Genomic DNA, 18,802 nt, shown 5'->3' on the forward strand with positions numbered 1-18,802 from the left:
ACAGATTAAAAAATAATAATAACAAAACAATTTGAGTTCTGGAGAACAAGAAATCCGTTTGAAAAGATGGATAGCAGGGTGGGGTGTGGAGATGTGAAAGTGTGAAACAGAAAATATAAGAGAACGAAGAGCCAAAATGCAGCCATCTCTCCAGTGTGAATGCTGTTTCAAAAGAGGCAGACCCACGGCAGATGCACAGAACCGTCACACACAAGTATATCTGGTTTTAGAAAGTATAGGAAATCTTTAACTTCCTACTGCTTTCACGCATCCCCATGCTTTTTATTTGAAGATGATTGAAAAACAGCCTGGTCAACACTGAAATTCTACAAGGTATCGCTTGTGAGTTGTTGCTGTATTCCCCACATACACAAAACTTAGCAAGTTCTGAAATCTTTCTACATTTCTCCAAACAAGATGATTTGGCAAACGGAGGGTTTCAGACATAAAGAAAGGAAAATGGGCTGATTCTATCAGCTCTCTGCATGGAAGGGAGCATGACCTATGAAACATACCCTCATCAAACATGCCTAACAGGTGTGAGATACAGAGACATACCTGGCTCACTGATACCCTCCAAACACCAAGAAACGGAATTCCAACTTTTTATTAGGCTATAAAAGGCTCAAAAGTTTATGCCATAGTTAAGGCTTTCTTAAGAAATATTTAATTGTGTATTAATTTCAGAACCCACAAAGTGTCTAAAGAAGCTTCACCTTTAAGGGCAGTTTAAAAAAGAAAAAAAAAGCATTTCCTTGTCCTATACTAGATGTGCCCAACCAAAGCTAAACATTATCTTCACAATTACTTTCTTTTCATTCCTGTCTTGATATCAGACAAGTTTAACTTTAGTCTTGAAATAAATTTCTGACACACGAAACCCTGTATTAATGTCAGTTTTTAGTATTCCCTGAATGATTAAAATCTCTTTCACTATGCAATATATTATTAGCCCAAAAGAAAACTCATGCTATGGGCATTTTTTGGTAAAAAGGCAGATTATCACACAAATGGGGTCTGGACACACTGGAGAAAGGTGTTTAAAAATACTCACCATTCCTGTTTCAAAGAGTTTACAGAAACCCAGAGAATGCACATGTTTAAAAAGAAGGTGCATGACATCCAATAACCATTGTGCAATTGGGAGATGTACTGAAACAGAAAAACCTAGCCAGCTCTCTGCATTCTCACGCTGTTCTTTCAGAGTACACCAAGGTTTGTTTTTCTGAATAAAGGCTATAATAATAGCATATTAATCTATATTACTTTATTTGCCACATTCAGGCATTTCTCAATGTCTATCAATGCACTGAGAGCAAAGAGAAATTAACATCAAGCTCCAAAGAACACAAGGATGCTGGTTCATGGAAACATCCTAATGATGTTTATTCTACTTGCTATTGAAAAGCTAGAAACTAAATTCCAAGAAGGAGAAGGTAAGTAACAATCCTGGTTGTACGGGTGTTATTTTGCAGAGGACTAAAACTCTGGGCTCCACACTATCACTTGTTTAGCGAAGCAGCAGGCCGAACACCTGGGTCTGGGTGTGATATGGAAACAGAAAGGTACAGTCTCCTTTTGCAAGATTCAAAATGAAGATAGGAAAATGAGTGGAGTCAAAGGTAATTGCTGGCGCTATCTATAATTCCAGACTAGCAGCCTGGGGAAAGGGGAGGCCAAATAGGAGAAAGAGTCCAGTACAGAGCACTTGTCTGCCTCAAGCATCCAGGCTGGCCATGCCTAGAACTGATGTCAGCACTGCAGTAGGGCTAATGGTGTCCAGATTCTCCCTCTCATTCAGTTTGGGTAACAGAGCGGCCGGTTCAGGGGAGGCCATGTTGGAAGTCCTCAACTTGCTAGTGTTTCTGTAGAGTATGCACGTATACACGAACCTAAGTGGACTTCAGCCTAGTTCAATGCCATGCTTTTACACTCCAAAGGGTTTTTACACTGCTTTGGATGGGAATCCCAAATGTAACTGACTTGCTAATTTGAGTACACTCATGATGACCTTTGGTTTCCAAGTTTTGAAGACATGTACTTGGTTCTTGTGAGATGTTAATGAACCCATTCTCTTTAGCAGATGAATAATATGTACCCTTCTTCCAAGAACTACTATATACTTGAATCATTATAAGACAAGAAGCACTGCGAATGTCTCCCTTACACGGCACCTTTACTCAGCACACAGAATGGACGATATATAACATCGGCAGTTTAAATACTGAACCACAGTTTGACTTCTCAAGTGTAAGGTTGAAGTTTAAAACTGGCACATCCATTAATCCAGTTAGCATGATGGAAATGACATACAACCATAGTCGTATAGTGGCCTATCTTTTTTGAAAAGCTATAAAGCTTTTGGTATCTATACCATATTAACCCTTTTACTTAACTAAAAATCACAGCTTTGTTTACCATTTTAAACTAAGTCTAAGAAGGGAGATAATATACACTTTCACAGCCACTGAAAACTACACGGATGCCAATTTCACCAACCCACTGTTACACAGCAAAACAGAAGGAAAGGGGGAGACAGCCCTCTTAATGAATATCAAACTTCAAAGCTCCCTATGGAATTCTAGTGATATTACACAAGGAGCGGAGACACACACACCCAGCCTGGCCACTGACACTTCATCAGAAGCAAAAAACGGAGGCTAATTCTTGATTTAATTTTGAGCTAGAAAACTCAAACTAATGCCCAGTGCCTAGTTCTAGCAACGGATTCAAGCCAGAGAGAAAGTGAAATGTATATTTTAAGAGCCTATTCTAGGAACTTTGCATGTAACTATTTTATTTTGCTTCAGGTGATTAAATGAGGTCACAGCTAAATCAGCCTGCATTAAAAAACAAATTAGTTTTCAGGACTTCAAGTTGGAATGGCAAGTTTGTGCCATCCTATTTCTCCTTTTCTTTACCACATATTACTTTGCTTCAAAGCCGAGTAGGTGCACAGCATGTGAAAGTAATAAACCAATGCACTTATTTGATGTTCAGTTAAGTGAAAAGGGCACGCGTAAGAACTGCACTAATTTTTTACAAGTGTCTGCATTTAGCAAATGCTGATTAAACAAGCTAAACAAAGTAGTAACTTCATGAAGTAACAGCATGGCATTTCTCCATCTTCATTAAGAAAATAACTGAAAGCGCTTTGGTTTCAAGTTTTTGTTCTTGTCTACTCAGATGCTTGAAGATACCATTCTAAAATTTAGTGCAGGGACCTATCTAGACTATCTGAAGAACCTCACTCAAAATAAGCGCCAAATCTTGAGTAAACTAAGAAGTCCTTGCATTTGTGCCTATTTATCTGCTAAATAGGACTTAAACACTAGCTTTCAACAGAGAGAAACAGTAAGTGATATTTCTGTGACTCCAATGAAGTACATTTTGACTGAATTTGGGTAAGGCAGCTGTTCTGGGACGATTCTGGCGGATTAAATGACGAGGATTTTTTTCTTTGAGGCGTCCCCGCAGTCCCCTTCTGCTTCACCAGCACAGAACCACAGGCTCCTCGCAGGAAGCGGCTTCTTCCCAGCCCTCCCTGGTTGTCTCACCTCCAGGCTTGGTGGCAGCACCCCCATCCCTGGCTCCGTTGGGCCCCAGCAGGTCTTGATGCCTCTGAGGCAGGCTTGTACCGGAGACAGCAGGCTCTCATCCTCTGCTTCTTTCACATTGGGAGCTCCAAGCCAGGCTGATGCTTGTGCCTTTCTCTTGTAAGACTGGCCAATCAATAAAAGGACTGAAACCTGATATCTTCCCTTTCCATCTTAATTCATGTTTATAAGAAATACACATATAAATCAAAGTGGAAAAAAAAAAAATGGAGACTAGTCTTGCTCAGCCAGAAGCTTAGGTTGCATGGCTAATGATTTAGTCAGTGAGACTTTGTGCAAAATATCATCAAGAAGGCTCCAGCTCATTATCAAAAAAAAAAAAAAGCAAAAAAAAAAAAAGCCAATGACGCCTGTTTAGAAAAAACTAAGAGTGAGCCCGGGTATGCGTACTTGTTATATAAAAGGCATATATAACAAAGCAAATGTAGTGTGTAAATTGTGAACATTTGGGAACGTACTGTTTATGTTTTCTTTTTTTTCCATTTCCAAGTCTAGATCAAAGCAATCTTATTTTAGGAATGGATAACTGCAATGAAAGTGAGCCTGAGTTATATTAAAAGGCCGCCCCTGTAAACATTTCCTCAAAGGGAACAGCAGCAGTTGAGTATGTATCAGTTACTCATACTATATCCATCACTATAGCAATGCTTCGTAATGACAAACAGCTTTCCTAGGCTGTCAGGGATTTATAGAATGTTGGTTTTGTTGGAAAGAGTCCATTCGAGTCCAGTCCTAGGCTTAAATTTGATCTGGCTTTACCAGTGGGCATTCACTAGGTCTTCTGCTCTGCGGCGGTTGCAGTCTGTGAAGGAGCTTCCGGCTTCATGATCTGGTACGTGATGAGATACTCTGGGTATGCCTGAAGGACAGGAAGGAAAAAGGTCACCCTTTTGGCAGCTACAGTAGTAAAGCCTTACTTGATGTGCAAGCCTCAGAGGTTGCAGATCCAAACCAATATTCTATTGCATATGCTCAAGGTCTACAAAGGCCATCCCATTAACAGGTGCCAGAAAGAGGAGATCCACCTACCGTATTTTTCGGACCATAAGACGCACTTTTTCCCCCCCAGAAGTGGGGGGAAAAAGTCCCTGTGTCTTATGGTCCAAATATAGCCTACACATACACTTTAAAAAAAAAATTTTTTTTTACTTGCCCGGCTCTGTGTGGTCTCTGTGTGCTTGCCCAGCTCTAAAATGGTTCTAAATGCTGCTGTTTACTTTACAGGGTTGATTACATGTGTTTATGACTGTGATGTTGCGTTTTAATGCACAAAAAATATTTTAGGACACTATTTGTTTCAGAATCTTTTTTCTTCATTTCCCTTCTCTAAAAACTGGTGCGTCTTATGGTCCGGTGAGTCTTATGGTCCGAAAAATACGGTATATATCTGCATATAAGCATACAAAGCCTACAATCTAGCAATGACTAAGATGATATGTGTGTTTGAATACTGTGCATTGGTTACACTGCACTCCTCCCTCATTAGAGAGCCAGGCGCCTAAATAAGAAAACCCCTGCTCACCTTACCTAGCACAGTGCTCAACAGAACATGTGTTATATACAAGTTTGTTAGATGAAAGAACAACTCTGCTGAACCAATTTCAAATTCATCACAGATGATGTAACCCACTGATTTATAAGGAGAAAGGGGGAGATATGTTGAGTCACCAATGTACAGGCGACAGTTTGAAGATAATTTTAAAGCCATCCAAATATGAAAGAAATGATATTTACACTAATAACATAAAATTCTGAAAAGCATATGGTGAAATAAAACTGAAATTACTTATTTATATCTGTCACACAAATGCATTTTTTAAAGTCATAGGCATAAAAATATAATCACATTTATGAAATCATTTTATTTTTGTTGAATTTTTAGGTTTACATTTTTCATTGTGATTAGACAGTGATGGGCACCACAGGTTTTTTGTGACCATCACTGATTATATTAATAAGAATTTTTAGAATTGGAATTACTGAGTCAAAGTGAACGTATTTTCTCTAGAAGTCTGGAGTTTCTAATAAACAAAACTTTGATAAACTTAATCTTTGGTAGCTTTTAAACCTTTTTATTTGGTCTCACACATCTAGAGGAAATAATGAACAACACAAACAGACCCAGAGAAAGAGAATCAGCGATCAGACTCAAACCTCAGAGGGAAAATAAGGGGGGATGGGGGTAAGGGGAAGAGATCAACCAAAGGACTTGTGTGCATACATATGGGTCTAGCCAGTGGCCATGGACAATGGGGGGGGGGGGGGCATATCTAGGGAGGGGTTTGGGATGGGAATGGGGAAATAAGGACACTTATGTAAGAACATAATCAACAACAACAAAAATATTAAAAAAAAATTAATCAAGAAAAAAAAAAGTAAATCAGTTTGTAATTAAAAAACAAAAACAAAAAACCTTTTTATTTGGAAACAACCGCAAACTTACACATTAAGTTGCAAAAATGAAAATGGTACCCCAAACAACTGTATACCCTTTACCCATATCCATTTATTGTCATGGTTTTATATATCCCTAATGCTTTATTATGTACACCTCCTCCTATCTCTGTATATACCAGGTAGACAGACAGATACACAGACACATTTTTTTTTTTCCTGAACCATTTGAGAGTAAGTAATATATATATATATTTTCACGGTTCTTTATCCCTAAGTAAGCCAGTATTTATTCCCTAAGAGAGATATTCTCTTATATAGCTGGGGATGGGTGGGATGAATTAACCAAAGAACTTGTATACATATATATATAACCCATGGGCATGGGCAATGGTGTGGTGAAGGCCTGGGGCGGGGAGCTGGCTGGAGGGATCAATGAAAAAAAAAAAAGGGATAACTGTAATACTTTTAATAATAAAGGTAAACTTAAAAAGACAAAAAACAATTTTATATTGCTAGACTTCTATCTACCACTCACATTCCAATTTTGATCTAATTTGGGGACAGAACATTAAGTTAGTTGTTCTGTCTCTTAGGTTTCATTTAATCTGGAAAGTTTTCAAAGCCTTTCTTTGTCTTTTATAACACTGATGTTTTTGAAGAATCAGTCTTCAACATTTTTTATTAATAGAACACTCCTCATTTTGATTAGATGAGGTTATGCATTTTTGGCTGGAATACTGCATGAATGATGTGCCCATCTCAGAATGTCACACCTAGAAAGAAGCACACTCTGTCTATCTGTCCCTCATTGGTGATGTTAACTGTGATCTGGTCAGGTATTGCACCCCCCCTCCCCCGAGGGGAATTTAAATTTTATCCTGGGGCAGGGTAAAGAGGAGGTGGGACGACTGAATAATGGGCACCAATGAAGAAAAATATCTGATTTTTTTCTCTTTTCTAATTAAAGACCATGTAGGTATCCTTCTCCTGGTTAAAATCCCCTAGATTTAGCATCCATCGATGATTCTTGCCTGATCTACTGGGGATCGAGCCTGCAATCTGGGCATGTGCCTGTGACAGGAATCAAACCCCGGGCCCTTCAAGTCCACGGGCTGACCTTCTATCCACTGAGCCAAACTGGCTAGGGCCCCATGATTTTTTTGAGTACTTCATTACTTTCTGGCATTCCAGATGTACCAGGCTCACCTTGTTCCTATTCTGCCCTCTTGTTCACAATGTTACTTGGCTGACAGGTGACTGATGGGTTCTGTGTGTAAAGCTGATGCCAAAAGAATTTTGATATCTTCATTCATGATTTGAAGCAATTAATGCTATCAGACTATGAGGTAGGTGTTTTACTAAATGGCTTTCTTTAACTCTTACCTGGTCTAAATATACTGTATTGTCATTTTTAAGAACTGTAAGCTCATCTGATGAGGAACATACCTGTTCTCCTCTGTAGATGACGTATTCGGCGTATGCCAGCCCATTCACACTTGGTCTCCCAATGACTGAGTGATGTCCTGGAGGGGCATGAGCCATTTTCATGGTGCTGAATTGCAGAAAGGATTTTCCAAGGGTCACTCGACAGAAAAGCATTTGTCTAAAGGAAAGATGAAAGCAATGCCTTGAAGGAAGCTTTAAATCCTGAAATATAATTGTTAGGTTTATTGATTTAAAAAAAATTCTAACACAAGACAACAAAACTTAAATGCCCTTTCATATTTATGAGTAGAAAAAGGATGGATTTGACACACTGATTTGTCATAAAGAGTAGGCTCAATAGTTACCCTTTAAGTTTAAAGCAGTTTTGGTGTGGTTTAGAAATCAACCATAAAAAATACCTGGCTTGTTTTAACTAGTGGAAAAGGAAAAATACTAGTGAAAACCAAGTGCTTGTATGGAATGGTAGGAATAAAGTAAAGTAAATCAGCAAATGGCAGCAGCAACTGAAGTTAAGATATGGTTTTACTCATTGTGAAAAAGTAAAAACTTGGATGAGATAAATAATAGAAAGAGTGGCCAAAACTGGTTTGGCTCAGTGGTAGAGCGTCGGTCTGCGGACTGAAAGGTCCCAGGTTCGATTCCGGTCAAGGGCATATCCCCAGTAGGGGGTGTGCAAGAGGCAGCTGGTCGATGTCTCTCTCTCATCGATGTTTCTAGCTTTCTATCTCTCTCCCTTCCTCTCTGTAAAAAATCAATAAAATACATTTAAAAAAAATAATAGTAAGAGTGGTTCATATTAAAAATAATACTTGCTTAAACACAAGGCTGACAATTACACTATCTGGGCAAAACATTAATTGGAGCAGATGTTAAATATTATAGAGGAGAAGAAAGGCCGGCAAACATGACCCATGCGGCAAATTCAGTCGGCCACCTGTTTTTATAAATGAAATTTTATTGGATCACAGCCACACACTCATTTACATATTGTCTACGGCTGCTTTTGCACTATAAGGGCAGAGTTGAGTCATTGTGATAGAAATCATATGTGGCCCATTAAAGTCTACCAACACTTAATATAAACCATGTATAAACTAAACAGTAAGGTTGGTCACACTGTTAAATATAAGTACCCTGTTTCCCCAAAAATAAGACAGTGTCTTATATTAATTTTTTCTCCCAAAGTTGCACTAGGTCTTATTTTCAGGGGATGTCTTATTTTCGGGGAAACACGGTAGTTATCCTTCAAATAGTTTTTTAGTAAAGAAGTCTGATCTTTGCAACATGACTGCTCAGAGATATTACTTTCAGCCAATTAAACATTGTGCCATACTTAGTATAACTGGGTTCTTCCTAGGCTGGCTGTTTTAGTGTGATGCCACTGATGACCCTCTGGGATGCTGGCTTGGTTGCAACTGCATTTTCTTGGACCCAGAGAAAGGGTTTTCACCACGAGAGGGAGGCTTTCTGAGCTCCATACCCACATTATGGCGGCATCATGGTATCGCTGGGCTCTGCCCACTAGGCCAGCTGGGCCCAGTGCCATGGCCACACCCAGTCCATATGTCACACAAAGCCTGACCTGACAGGCTTGCTTCCTACCTTCTGCTTCCTGCCCCAAAGCCTCACTTTGCTGCAGAGGTAGGAAAAGCAGCAGGGTCTGCCCAGCGGCCCACTGGGCTGCAGGAGGTAGTGCACAGGTGGGAGTAATGGCTCCAGCCTGCTCACCTGCTTGCCTTGTGCATTGTCCTGCATTCCACAGATGCAGCAACCCAAAATGAGGCTTGAAGGAATTACCAAAGGCCTGTGGAGCGAATGCTGACCCAGGCAAGACAGGAGCCAGCATATAAATTTATCTTTTCCCACAATGTTCTATTCTGAGATGTTTTAGTTCATATGGCTTCTCTGAAGATGTCTCCTGGCCTGAGCAACCAATTGCACTCGTCCTGAAACTGTGCCCAGCTCCCAATGAGCCTGTCTGTACTGCCTCCTCCTGGACCTCACTTCCTGCTTCCCTGGGATTGCACTTCCAAGAAAATGCTGGCGAATAAACTTTCGCTTCAGGCTGCTTCTAGGGAATGCTGGCTAAGGCAAAAACCGTGTTTCTAATTTTATTTTTTTAATTATTATTATTTTTTTAAATGAATGCTTTTAAAAAATATATATATTTTATTGAGAGGCATAGAGATTTAGAAACGTTGTTGAGAGAGAAACATCGACCAGCTGCCTCTTGCACACCCCCCACTGGGGAAGTGCCCACAACCAAGGTACGTGCCCTTGACCGGAATTGAACCCGGGACCTTCCGGTCCTCAGGCCGACGCTCTATCCACTGAGCCAAACTGGTTTCGGCCCGTGTTTCTAATTTTAATGAATGAAGGTTCATCCTCATCTAGGTTCACTTTTTTTTTTTTAAGCATTTTTATTTATTTCAGAGAGGAAAGGAGATAGAAACATTAATGATGAGAATCATTGATTGGCTCTTGCACGCCCCCTATTGGGGATCAAGTCTGCAATCTGGACACATGCCCTTGACTGGAATCAAACCTGGGACCCTTCTGTCTGCAAGCCAATGCTCTATCCATTGAGCTAAACAAGTTAAGAGTCTAAGTTCACTTTTATAGTTTATTTTGGTTCCAGAAGAGTTAGGTTTGAAGCAACAAAGAGAAACTTTTGCGTGTCAAGTATTCTTGGGAAATTTTGTGTGTTACCAATCACAGCAGACTAACGAAAAGAAATTTGTTTCTGTATATATGGCATCCATCTTAGAACTGCTGACCACTACAATTTGTTTCAATGTAACGGAAAGTGGTATGTTTTAAAGTCAACAATTATAATGAATTTCAAGGTTATATGGGTCTTTTTTGAGGTTTTAACTGAATTACAAGATTTCTTATTAACCCAATTTTGCAAAAATAAATATATTTGATTACTTTAAAGAGAAATGTAACAAACTGCAATCTCTGTAAAGTACAATTCCTTGTATATTTTCTATTGGCAAGGAAGGGGGTAGAGAAGGGAATAGAGAAGGAAAATTTTTTTTCATTGGTTTTAGAGGGAGTATACTATTATTCTCTCCAATTTCTGAGCTTTAAAGTCCTATTTAAAAAGTTAATATTCATTTGTTTAATAGTTCCCAAAGTTAATATTCTAAAGTTGGACTTTTAAAGGCCAATTATATATCCTGCATTAAGACATTACTAGCAATATCAGAAGCACATTAAAAGTTCTACTTGATTATAGAAGTTGTGTGTCTTAGTTCAACATGACTTTCTAGTCAGAGCTCCAGGTTCTTCGTCCTAAAGAAATAATTCTGACCCTTTTCTTGTTGATTCTGAAGCAAGAAATGTGAAGCCCAAGGAAGAAGCAGCCAAGATGGAGGGAGGTTCATTGAAATCTATGATTGGTTGACCTATATCTGGTTTTATCACCATTAATATCAGCCCCGTTATCATTGCTCCTCTTAGGGTTGGCTGATCCAACTATACCTACCCAATTTCCAACCTGTCTGACTCATTAAGACTAAGACTGAGAATAACTGTGGCTTCTGCATAGCCTGAGAAAGTGTTCAGGACCTGAGGACAGCAACCATTCCATGAAAGCCAAGATGCTCACCTGTGACATATATAACATGACCGATCTTTGTGCGTGGGGCAGCCTGTTCCTCCTCCAATCCCATAAACATACTGGTTGCTTTTAGAGGAGTTTTCAGCAAAATAAATCCCAGCTCCAAACATCCCTCCTATGTATGCATGTCGCTCATCAAACCCTTTATGAATAATGGCATTAATAAAAGGAGAACCTAAAAGTATAAAGATAGTAAAATTAGTTTTTGGATTCTTTTCTAAAGTATCAATTAGTTACATATTATTTAAACTTGGCAGATTAATATTACATTGTTAATAATACGTAAGTAAAAAGCTTATTTTGTAAGATGTCTATTATACATAAATTATCCTGTACTAGAATCTTATCAAGGACCCCTGGTGCTCACCAAGCAAAGATGTTGATGGAAACACCTTGGTGGCTGCGGGGACTGGCAGTGGCCGCAGTGGCGGGGTGGTGGGGCTGGCGTGTTCCCCTGGTCAGCCCAGTTGCCTCCCACAGAGGGAGGCCAGACTGCGCCCCACGGGCAGTGGGTCTAAGCTGTCAGTAGGACATCCCCTGAGGGCTCCCAGTCTGTGAGGGGACAGGCTGGGCTGAAGGACACCCTATCCCCTGCCAATGCACAAATTTCGTGCACTGGGCCGCTAGTTTTTAACATAAGATGAATATAGTCAGTAACATAGGCTTTTCATTCTGCTGGGATCTGTGAAAGCCCGAGGGATATAATTACTGGCGTGGTACTCACCATGAAATAACATGCGCTCATTGTGATGGTTGTGATTCTCTTCAGACACTTCCTTTTGTCTGTGACAGAATCGTTCCCTCAATTTCTTGTTGACAACTTTTTGAATCTTTAAGGATACGGAAGAAAAAAGCCATTGAGTGTAATGTACATTAATTGGCAGTTTATGATTTCAATTAAAAGTATGTTTTTCTAGAGGAAGGTCCAATTTTTGTTTTGTTTGCTTACAACATCATTAAAAAACTAGAGGCCTGATATACAAAATTAGTGTAAGGGGCTTGGCCCTTGCAGCCCCGGCTTCATCCAGAAGGTAATCCGGAAGGTCTTCCAGATGGTTGTTGTGCTACTTGGTCTAATTAGCATATTAGCTCTTTATTATATAAGGTGATAAAGATGCCAGGTTAGTGTAATTCAGTTGATAACCTGGTTTAAATACTTTAAAAAAAAAAATCTTTATTGTTGAAAGTATTACATTGGTCCTCCTCCCCAACCCCCCATTAACCTCTTAAGCTTGCTCTTCCCTGCATAGGCCCTTAATTGTCTGTGTCCACAGGTTATGCATACAAATTCATTGATTGATCTCTTCCCACCCACCCTCCTTTGCCTTCCCTCTGAGGTTCAACAGTCTGCTCATGCTTCTATGACTCTGGGCTTATTTAGTGACATAATTTTCAGGTATGGTTTTTGTTTGTTATTCTGCACTAGACCTGGCTGTACCTCAGAGCTACCTGAGGAAGAGGTGGAGAAAAGAAAGAAAAAATGAAAGGAGGAAAAGGGCATATCTGTAATACTTAAAAAAAAAAAAAAAAAAAAGGAGGAGGAGGGAAGAGATTATTTCTAGACTTCTCCCCAGACTTATTGAATGTCAGGATACAGGGGCCTGTCAATATGTATTTTGCAAAAAGCTCCCCGAGTAATTCTGATGAGACTGATATAACTTCCAGAGGTCTATTAACCCTAAGGATTAAATCGATTCTCAACAGGCTTTATTCATCTTCATGATATCACTTTGGAAAAAAGCATATAGCAGTCATTTATTCCATATTATTAATTAAGGAACTGAGATGAGGAGATATATGCATTCTGATATAATCACTGACTCAATTAGATGGGAAAATCCAGACCTTTATTGCTACTTTGAAATGATGATAAAAATGATTGTCAGCTATGGTCTGAATTGATGGATGAGCAGGGAGTCGAGTCACTATATCAGCATCACTAATACCAGCTAACCTAGCCTTGAGTGTGTACCTTTGATGTTTCCTGGGTGTCTCGACTTCTAATGAGGGTTAAGATTGTATCGTAGTGAGGAGGGTGACACGTGATTGCAGGGAAACTGGTGAATGATCATCCTTGATTTGAAAACATGACTTTGAAAACCAAATATATGTTTATATTTGCTTTTCCGAAAGCCTTGCAATCCAATTTCCATCCTGAAATTTTAAAAACTTACTCGAATGACATTGTATCTATTGAAGATGCCGCCAGCATTACCGCCATCTCTGTGTTCTCGAATTGTACTCTGCATCTACAGAATAAAATAACTTTTAAAAATATGCCAGGGTATATTCTAAAGATACTCTTTCTGTTGTCAACTTCTATTACATTTCTTCAACATTTAGCCTTACAAATAAATGAGTCCACTATAGTAAATTGATCAACAAGTTTAATATATAAGTATTTCTTGTGAGAAAATAATCATAAACATAAATATTAAACAGCTACATTTTCTTTTCCTTTTTAAATAAAAACTTTGAAAGATTTTTCAGTAAACGTAAGGGAGAAACAAAACATCGCATTAAGTCACCTACATGACTATTTAATGTTATTGAGAATGGAAGCAACATTGTGACTAAGTCTAACTAAAACTCATATTCTATTAATATTTTACTATTATACAGTAAATACTAAAAATAAACTAAGAATTTTGTAGAAATCAATAATTTTTGTTTCTTAGTTGAAATATTTCATATTCTACAGACCAGTGGAAGTTGAATATCACATGTAACTAAGTGGAATAACTTTCTTCTCAACACTACCCATCCTTCTTCCATTTTCCAAATTAAAAAGAATTATTATAGAAAAGTAAAATGTTTTGAACACCTAAATTTCTTATAGAACCAACTCAAAGAGTTAATGCTCTAACTCACCACTCCATTTCTGAAGTTATTTACCACATTTTGATATTATTAGCAGAATTTATTAACTACTAGGAGATTAGGCAATAAGACACTAGGAAACATAACACTCTCCTGAAAAACTGGCTCAAGGATGAGCTGAAATACTAGCCTAAGGTAACTGCCCTGAGTTTCCGGAACGGGAATAATAAAAGCACTAATTAAAAAGAAGAAAAAACACAAAAATGTAGGCTTGACTTTCCATACAAAATAATGGTGTTAGGCACCTTGTTTATTCTGTGTCAGAGCAAGGCAGAAGCCATTGGTAGAAAGGGAATCTCTATGGCACCCTTCTACCAGTAGGTTCGGACAAACTGCCTTACTAAAATCATTGTGATTGAAGAAAGGAAAGGTGACTTCAGTCATGAGGCATACTTTCTATGTATATGTGAAAATTAGGCATATTATTTTATAATCATGTTCTGTAACACTTCATAAAAATAAAGTTGAAAAGATATTTGCTATCTAGGAGGCAAGATCCTTCCTTACTCCATATTATTTTTAGGTAGCATTTCAACAACAAAAAATAAATAAATAAAATTCATATATATATATATATATATATATATATATATATATATAAATTATATATATATATATATATATGTAGTCCTAACAGGGTCCTTACTTACATGGGTTTCAAGAAAGTCTACAGAATAAAAAGACAGATCAGAACCATCCACTGGAAACCCTAAGCTCACAATGTGAAGCCATGTGGCAGAATTCTAATCCATAGTCCTATTCTTATTTTGGCAATATTCCTCCACAATGGCTAAGGAAGACAGAATAATTCATAGGCAAGTGTAAGTCAAAGTGAGACAAGCTTACCTAATCTCCTGGAAAAATAGGTTTCAGGAAAAGATAACTAAAAATTCTGATGTACATTACCTCTTCTTCTACTGACTGATATTCCTTATCCTCTGGAGCAAGATCCAGCAAAATAGTTCCCTGATTAACACAGTGAAAAGTCAAATAAGGGTTGGTGCCTGCAGGTAAAAAAAAAAAAGTTAACATAGTTAACAGGAGTCCACACTATGCAGGTTCTATTTTAGGGAAGACTTTGTCATAAGTAATTGATATTTTAAAAGAAGTCTAAACTATTTGCATTTTGAACCTAATATGTATAATTATTGATATATAAATCAAGTACATCCAAAGACATGTGAAATAATGGAGATATGTTTGAGCATCAATTTTATCTGTTCTTAAAGAGTCCCTAGTACACACAGCAGGGTTCAACAATTACTTGTCTAATTAAATTTAATCATGAACATTCATGAAGTTATGTTTGATACAAAAGAGAAACACATTGTAATTATAATGTATTCAGGTCTAAAATATAAAATTATCCTTTTCTAAGAACTCTGTGAGATGGTTTCAAATGGTCACTCATAGTAAGTTTAAAATACATTATTATTATTAATTTCATTATCCTTGTTCCTTTAATAGATAAATAAAAATGACTCAAGATCAAAATCGCTAACATTTAGTTTCATGTCATTCTTGCAATTGTATGAGCTCTGAAACTAACTGACTAATTCCAATTATTTATTTTTTCTCCTCTTGCTTTCTATAGCGAAAGCACTTCTAACAAACAGAGAAATGATAAACACAGAGGAATACAAAGAACAAAGATAGGAGGCTTGCAACAGCAAAGTGTGATGGCAAAAGACAGAGCTGACAAGTATAAGGGAGGAAGAAAGGTTCAAGGTGAGGAAAAAGAGGTCAGATTATGAAAAGTCATGTTGTAAATGTCTGACTTTATCCTAAAAGTAACAGGATTCTGTTGAAGAGTTTTAAGCAATGAAATGATATGACCCCAAGTCATGTTGAAAGGAGTCTCCTGGTAACATTTCAGGGAAGGTACAGAAGGGAGGAGAAGGTGAAGGTTGAAGATAAGCTGGAAGGTGGCTGTGATATTCTAGAAGAGAGATGATGATGACTTGGATTAGGTCACAGCAGTGGAAAAGGATAAAAGTGTAGATTCTGGAGACATTTAAGATATAAAGTTTGTGAGTGAGGGAAAATTGACTCAATTCCAACTAAGGCAATTAGAGGGAGAGCAGAGCCAGTAGCAGGGATGGGAAGGCAGTCGAACATATGAGCTCTGGGGTCAGACCACCTGAGTTCAGATGCCAGCCCTGACATTTATCTTGTTACCACAAATACCTGAAATTAATTTTTTCTGAATAGCTTACCTTGTTGTCCACCTAAGAGTCTTTCTACTCCTTTGATTAGTTTATGGCGGTGTCCATATGCATTGATACCTATTTCTTTCAACTCTTCATGACCCATATCAGCCAATACATCTAAGGTAATCTGAAAAGTGAAACAAAATTAATTGATAAATCTTTAATAGTTCCTCGGATGATGAAAATTCTTCCATTTGTCTTCAATGCTATCTATATATCTATTCAAATTAAGAAAATTCTTTTGTTTCCATTGTAAGAATGAACTTAAAATTTTCTTGAAGTTTTCTTGATAATTTTATTAGCTTTCTGCTCACTTTAAATACTCCTTAATTGCTTTTAGCCAGTGGAGAATTAAAATGGGACAAACAATGCTATAGAAATAAAAGATAATCATTTCTATATTTCCTTTTCATTTAAAAAACCACTACCTTTTGCTTGCTTCAAGATACAAGAGGGAACAAACAATAGGCCTGAAAATGGGTAGCCAATGTGAATGGTGGGGAAATGGAGAGGTGTTTAGCACAATGAACAGAATGTGGCAAAAAGGAGTAAGCATATTAGGTAATTAGGACTTAATATAAAAGTAAGGAGGAGCCGAAACCGGTTTGGCTCAATGGATAGAGTGTCGGCTTGGGGACTGAAGGGTCCCGGGTTCGATTCCAGTCAAGGGCATCTACGTTGGTTGCGGGTACATCCCCAGTGGGGGGTGTGCAAGAGGCAGCTGATCGATGACTCTATTTCATCGATGTTTCTACCTCTGTATCTCTCTCCCTTCCTCTCTGTACAAAAATCAATAAAATATATTTTAAAAAAAGTAAGGAGGAATTCCCAGAGCTGAGAAATATTCAAACACAAAAAAGGCTGCCTTACAAAGTAGTGAAATTTATATCATAAATATTTAGACTATAGATCATTTTATATATAAGTTCTGTAAAGAATTCCAATTTGAAGATGAGAGTTGATGGATCTTAAATTCTCTTATAAATTCTCAGATTTAACAATTCCTGAAGCTTAACATACATTCTATTTTTGTACAAGACAGTTATTGTTAATTTTTAGTTATTAATCCTTATAAATGTAGATGATCCAAAATTACCTAATTCTTTGGTTGACTGTGACAGACTCTACCGCCATCGAGTGGCAGCGTGGTTCTGAATGTACAGGATGAATTCATGGCTGACCACATTTCTTGAGGGCTGAACAAGCAATTTTCCAGCTCAGAAAAAACTGGTTCTGTGACCATTCAACTACTACTTCACAAGATTAGCCTTTGATTTTTTCTTTCAAAAAAGAAAAACTGGAAAACTGAGAAATCTTTTTACAGATACCCCTTTTTTTAACTCAAATGAGATACTTTTTATCATTCCATAGCTTCTCTACCTTTACAACTTGTACATAACATTTAAAAGACTGACAAATTAGGCCTGGAGCTCTTTTGATTTTTGTTAGAATGAAATATTATGTAATGAGTCTGATCTTCTCAGTACAACAAGCATTCATCACTCAGTCTTTGGAAATAATTTGCTATATTGCTCCTAAATGGTCATTTAAAAAATAATTGCTCCACTGCACAAAATGGGCAATTCACTTCCAATCACCCAAAGGAAGTTTTCAGCAGCCTTTAAAAAGCAACAGTTCTAAAATACACATCTTTGAGACAAACAGTTCATTATATATGATAGTAGGAACCTTTATATGTTTAGCTAGATGGGATTTTAACATAATTTGGAACCATGCACAAGGTTTTCGTTATTGACACCCCACTGTTTTCCTTCTAAATATTCTAAATTCAGTTCAAATAAGGAATGATGTAAAAACAGGATTTAATATCTATGTGGTAGCTTTAATTCATACAATGTTTAAGCTTTTCTGAATTAACATGTATAGTACTTTTCTGGAAGAAGCAGAAACCAGGTAAGCAAATTACAGTATTTGTTCATTATATAGCTCCAATCATAAAATAATTACCTCATTTGTGTCTCACAATAACCCATCATAATGAGATGAATAAGTGCCAACAATTTTTGGAAAGAAAATAATGATTTAAAAAAAATTCTTTTAAGGTGGTTTCATGGTCTAAGTTTTGACATGTAATCAAACATATTAAACCAGACTGCTTATATAGAAGTGACAAATAATGAAAGACTCCCATAATCTGTTAGACTATTTTGGGGAGAGATATAAAATACTGAATCTCTCCTGGCTTCCTTAGAAATTTATTGGTATAAAAATAGCAGTTTAGAAGAAAAAAAGGAGTGAAAAATAACTTAATATTAAAAGACTCAAGAGAGCTTACCTGTTCTGTTTCAAAGATGTCCCGAAGGTGTTCAAGACCCAGGCTTTTTAGAAATTGGCTGATATTCATGTCAAGACCCGCAACTAAAACAGACAAAAAGTTTCAGAAAAAAGTTTATCAATCTAAAGGAAGTTCTAGTATTTTTTAAAGCCATGGCTCTCTAACACTGGTGGCTGTTCAGATATCTTTACATAACATAAAATAATCCTAAATTTCATTCAGATACTTCGTTATTTCTGAATTTTGTTGATAAGTAAAAGTAGTTTATCTTTATCAAATCAGTAGTATTTATATTAATTTTAATATTATAGTGCATAACATAATGCTTTTA

At 37.4% G+C, this 18,802-nt stretch overlaps 1 protein-coding gene across 3 annotated transcripts in view; it reads right to left on the reverse strand.

Annotated features, from left to right (window-relative positions):
* Positions 1 to 1,229: 1,229 nt before the first annotated feature.
* The window catches only part of TNKS (tankyrase), a 148,303-nt gene continuing 130,730 nt past the window's right edge, over positions 1,230 to 18,802 (reverse strand). For all 3 annotated transcript variants that reach the window (XM_036458988.2, XM_036458989.2, XM_036458987.2), the window contains 8 exons: positions 18,472 to 18,554; positions 16,182 to 16,302; positions 14,872 to 14,969; positions 13,260 to 13,334; positions 11,810 to 11,915; positions 11,074 to 11,260; positions 7,461 to 7,617; positions 1,230 to 4,476 (listed from right to left, as the gene is read on the reverse strand). In XM_036458988.2, the coding sequence (XP_036314881.1) occupies positions 4,390 to 4,476; positions 7,461 to 7,617; positions 11,074 to 11,260; positions 11,810 to 11,915; positions 13,260 to 13,334; positions 14,872 to 14,969; positions 16,182 to 16,302; positions 18,472 to 18,554 (914 nt within the window). In that variant the 3' untranslated portion in view covers positions 1,230 to 4,389. The remainder of the gene's footprint in view (positions 4,477 to 7,460; positions 7,618 to 11,073; positions 11,261 to 11,809; positions 11,916 to 13,259; positions 13,335 to 14,871; positions 14,970 to 16,181; positions 16,303 to 18,471; positions 18,555 to 18,802) is intronic.

This window comes from Pipistrellus kuhlii, unplaced genomic scaffold, assembly GCF_014108245.1.
Source record: "Pipistrellus kuhlii isolate mPipKuh1 unplaced genomic scaffold, mPipKuh1.p scaffold_m20_p_3, whole genome shotgun sequence".
Lineage (NCBI taxonomy): Eukaryota > Metazoa > Chordata > Mammalia > Chiroptera > Vespertilionidae > Pipistrellus > Pipistrellus kuhlii.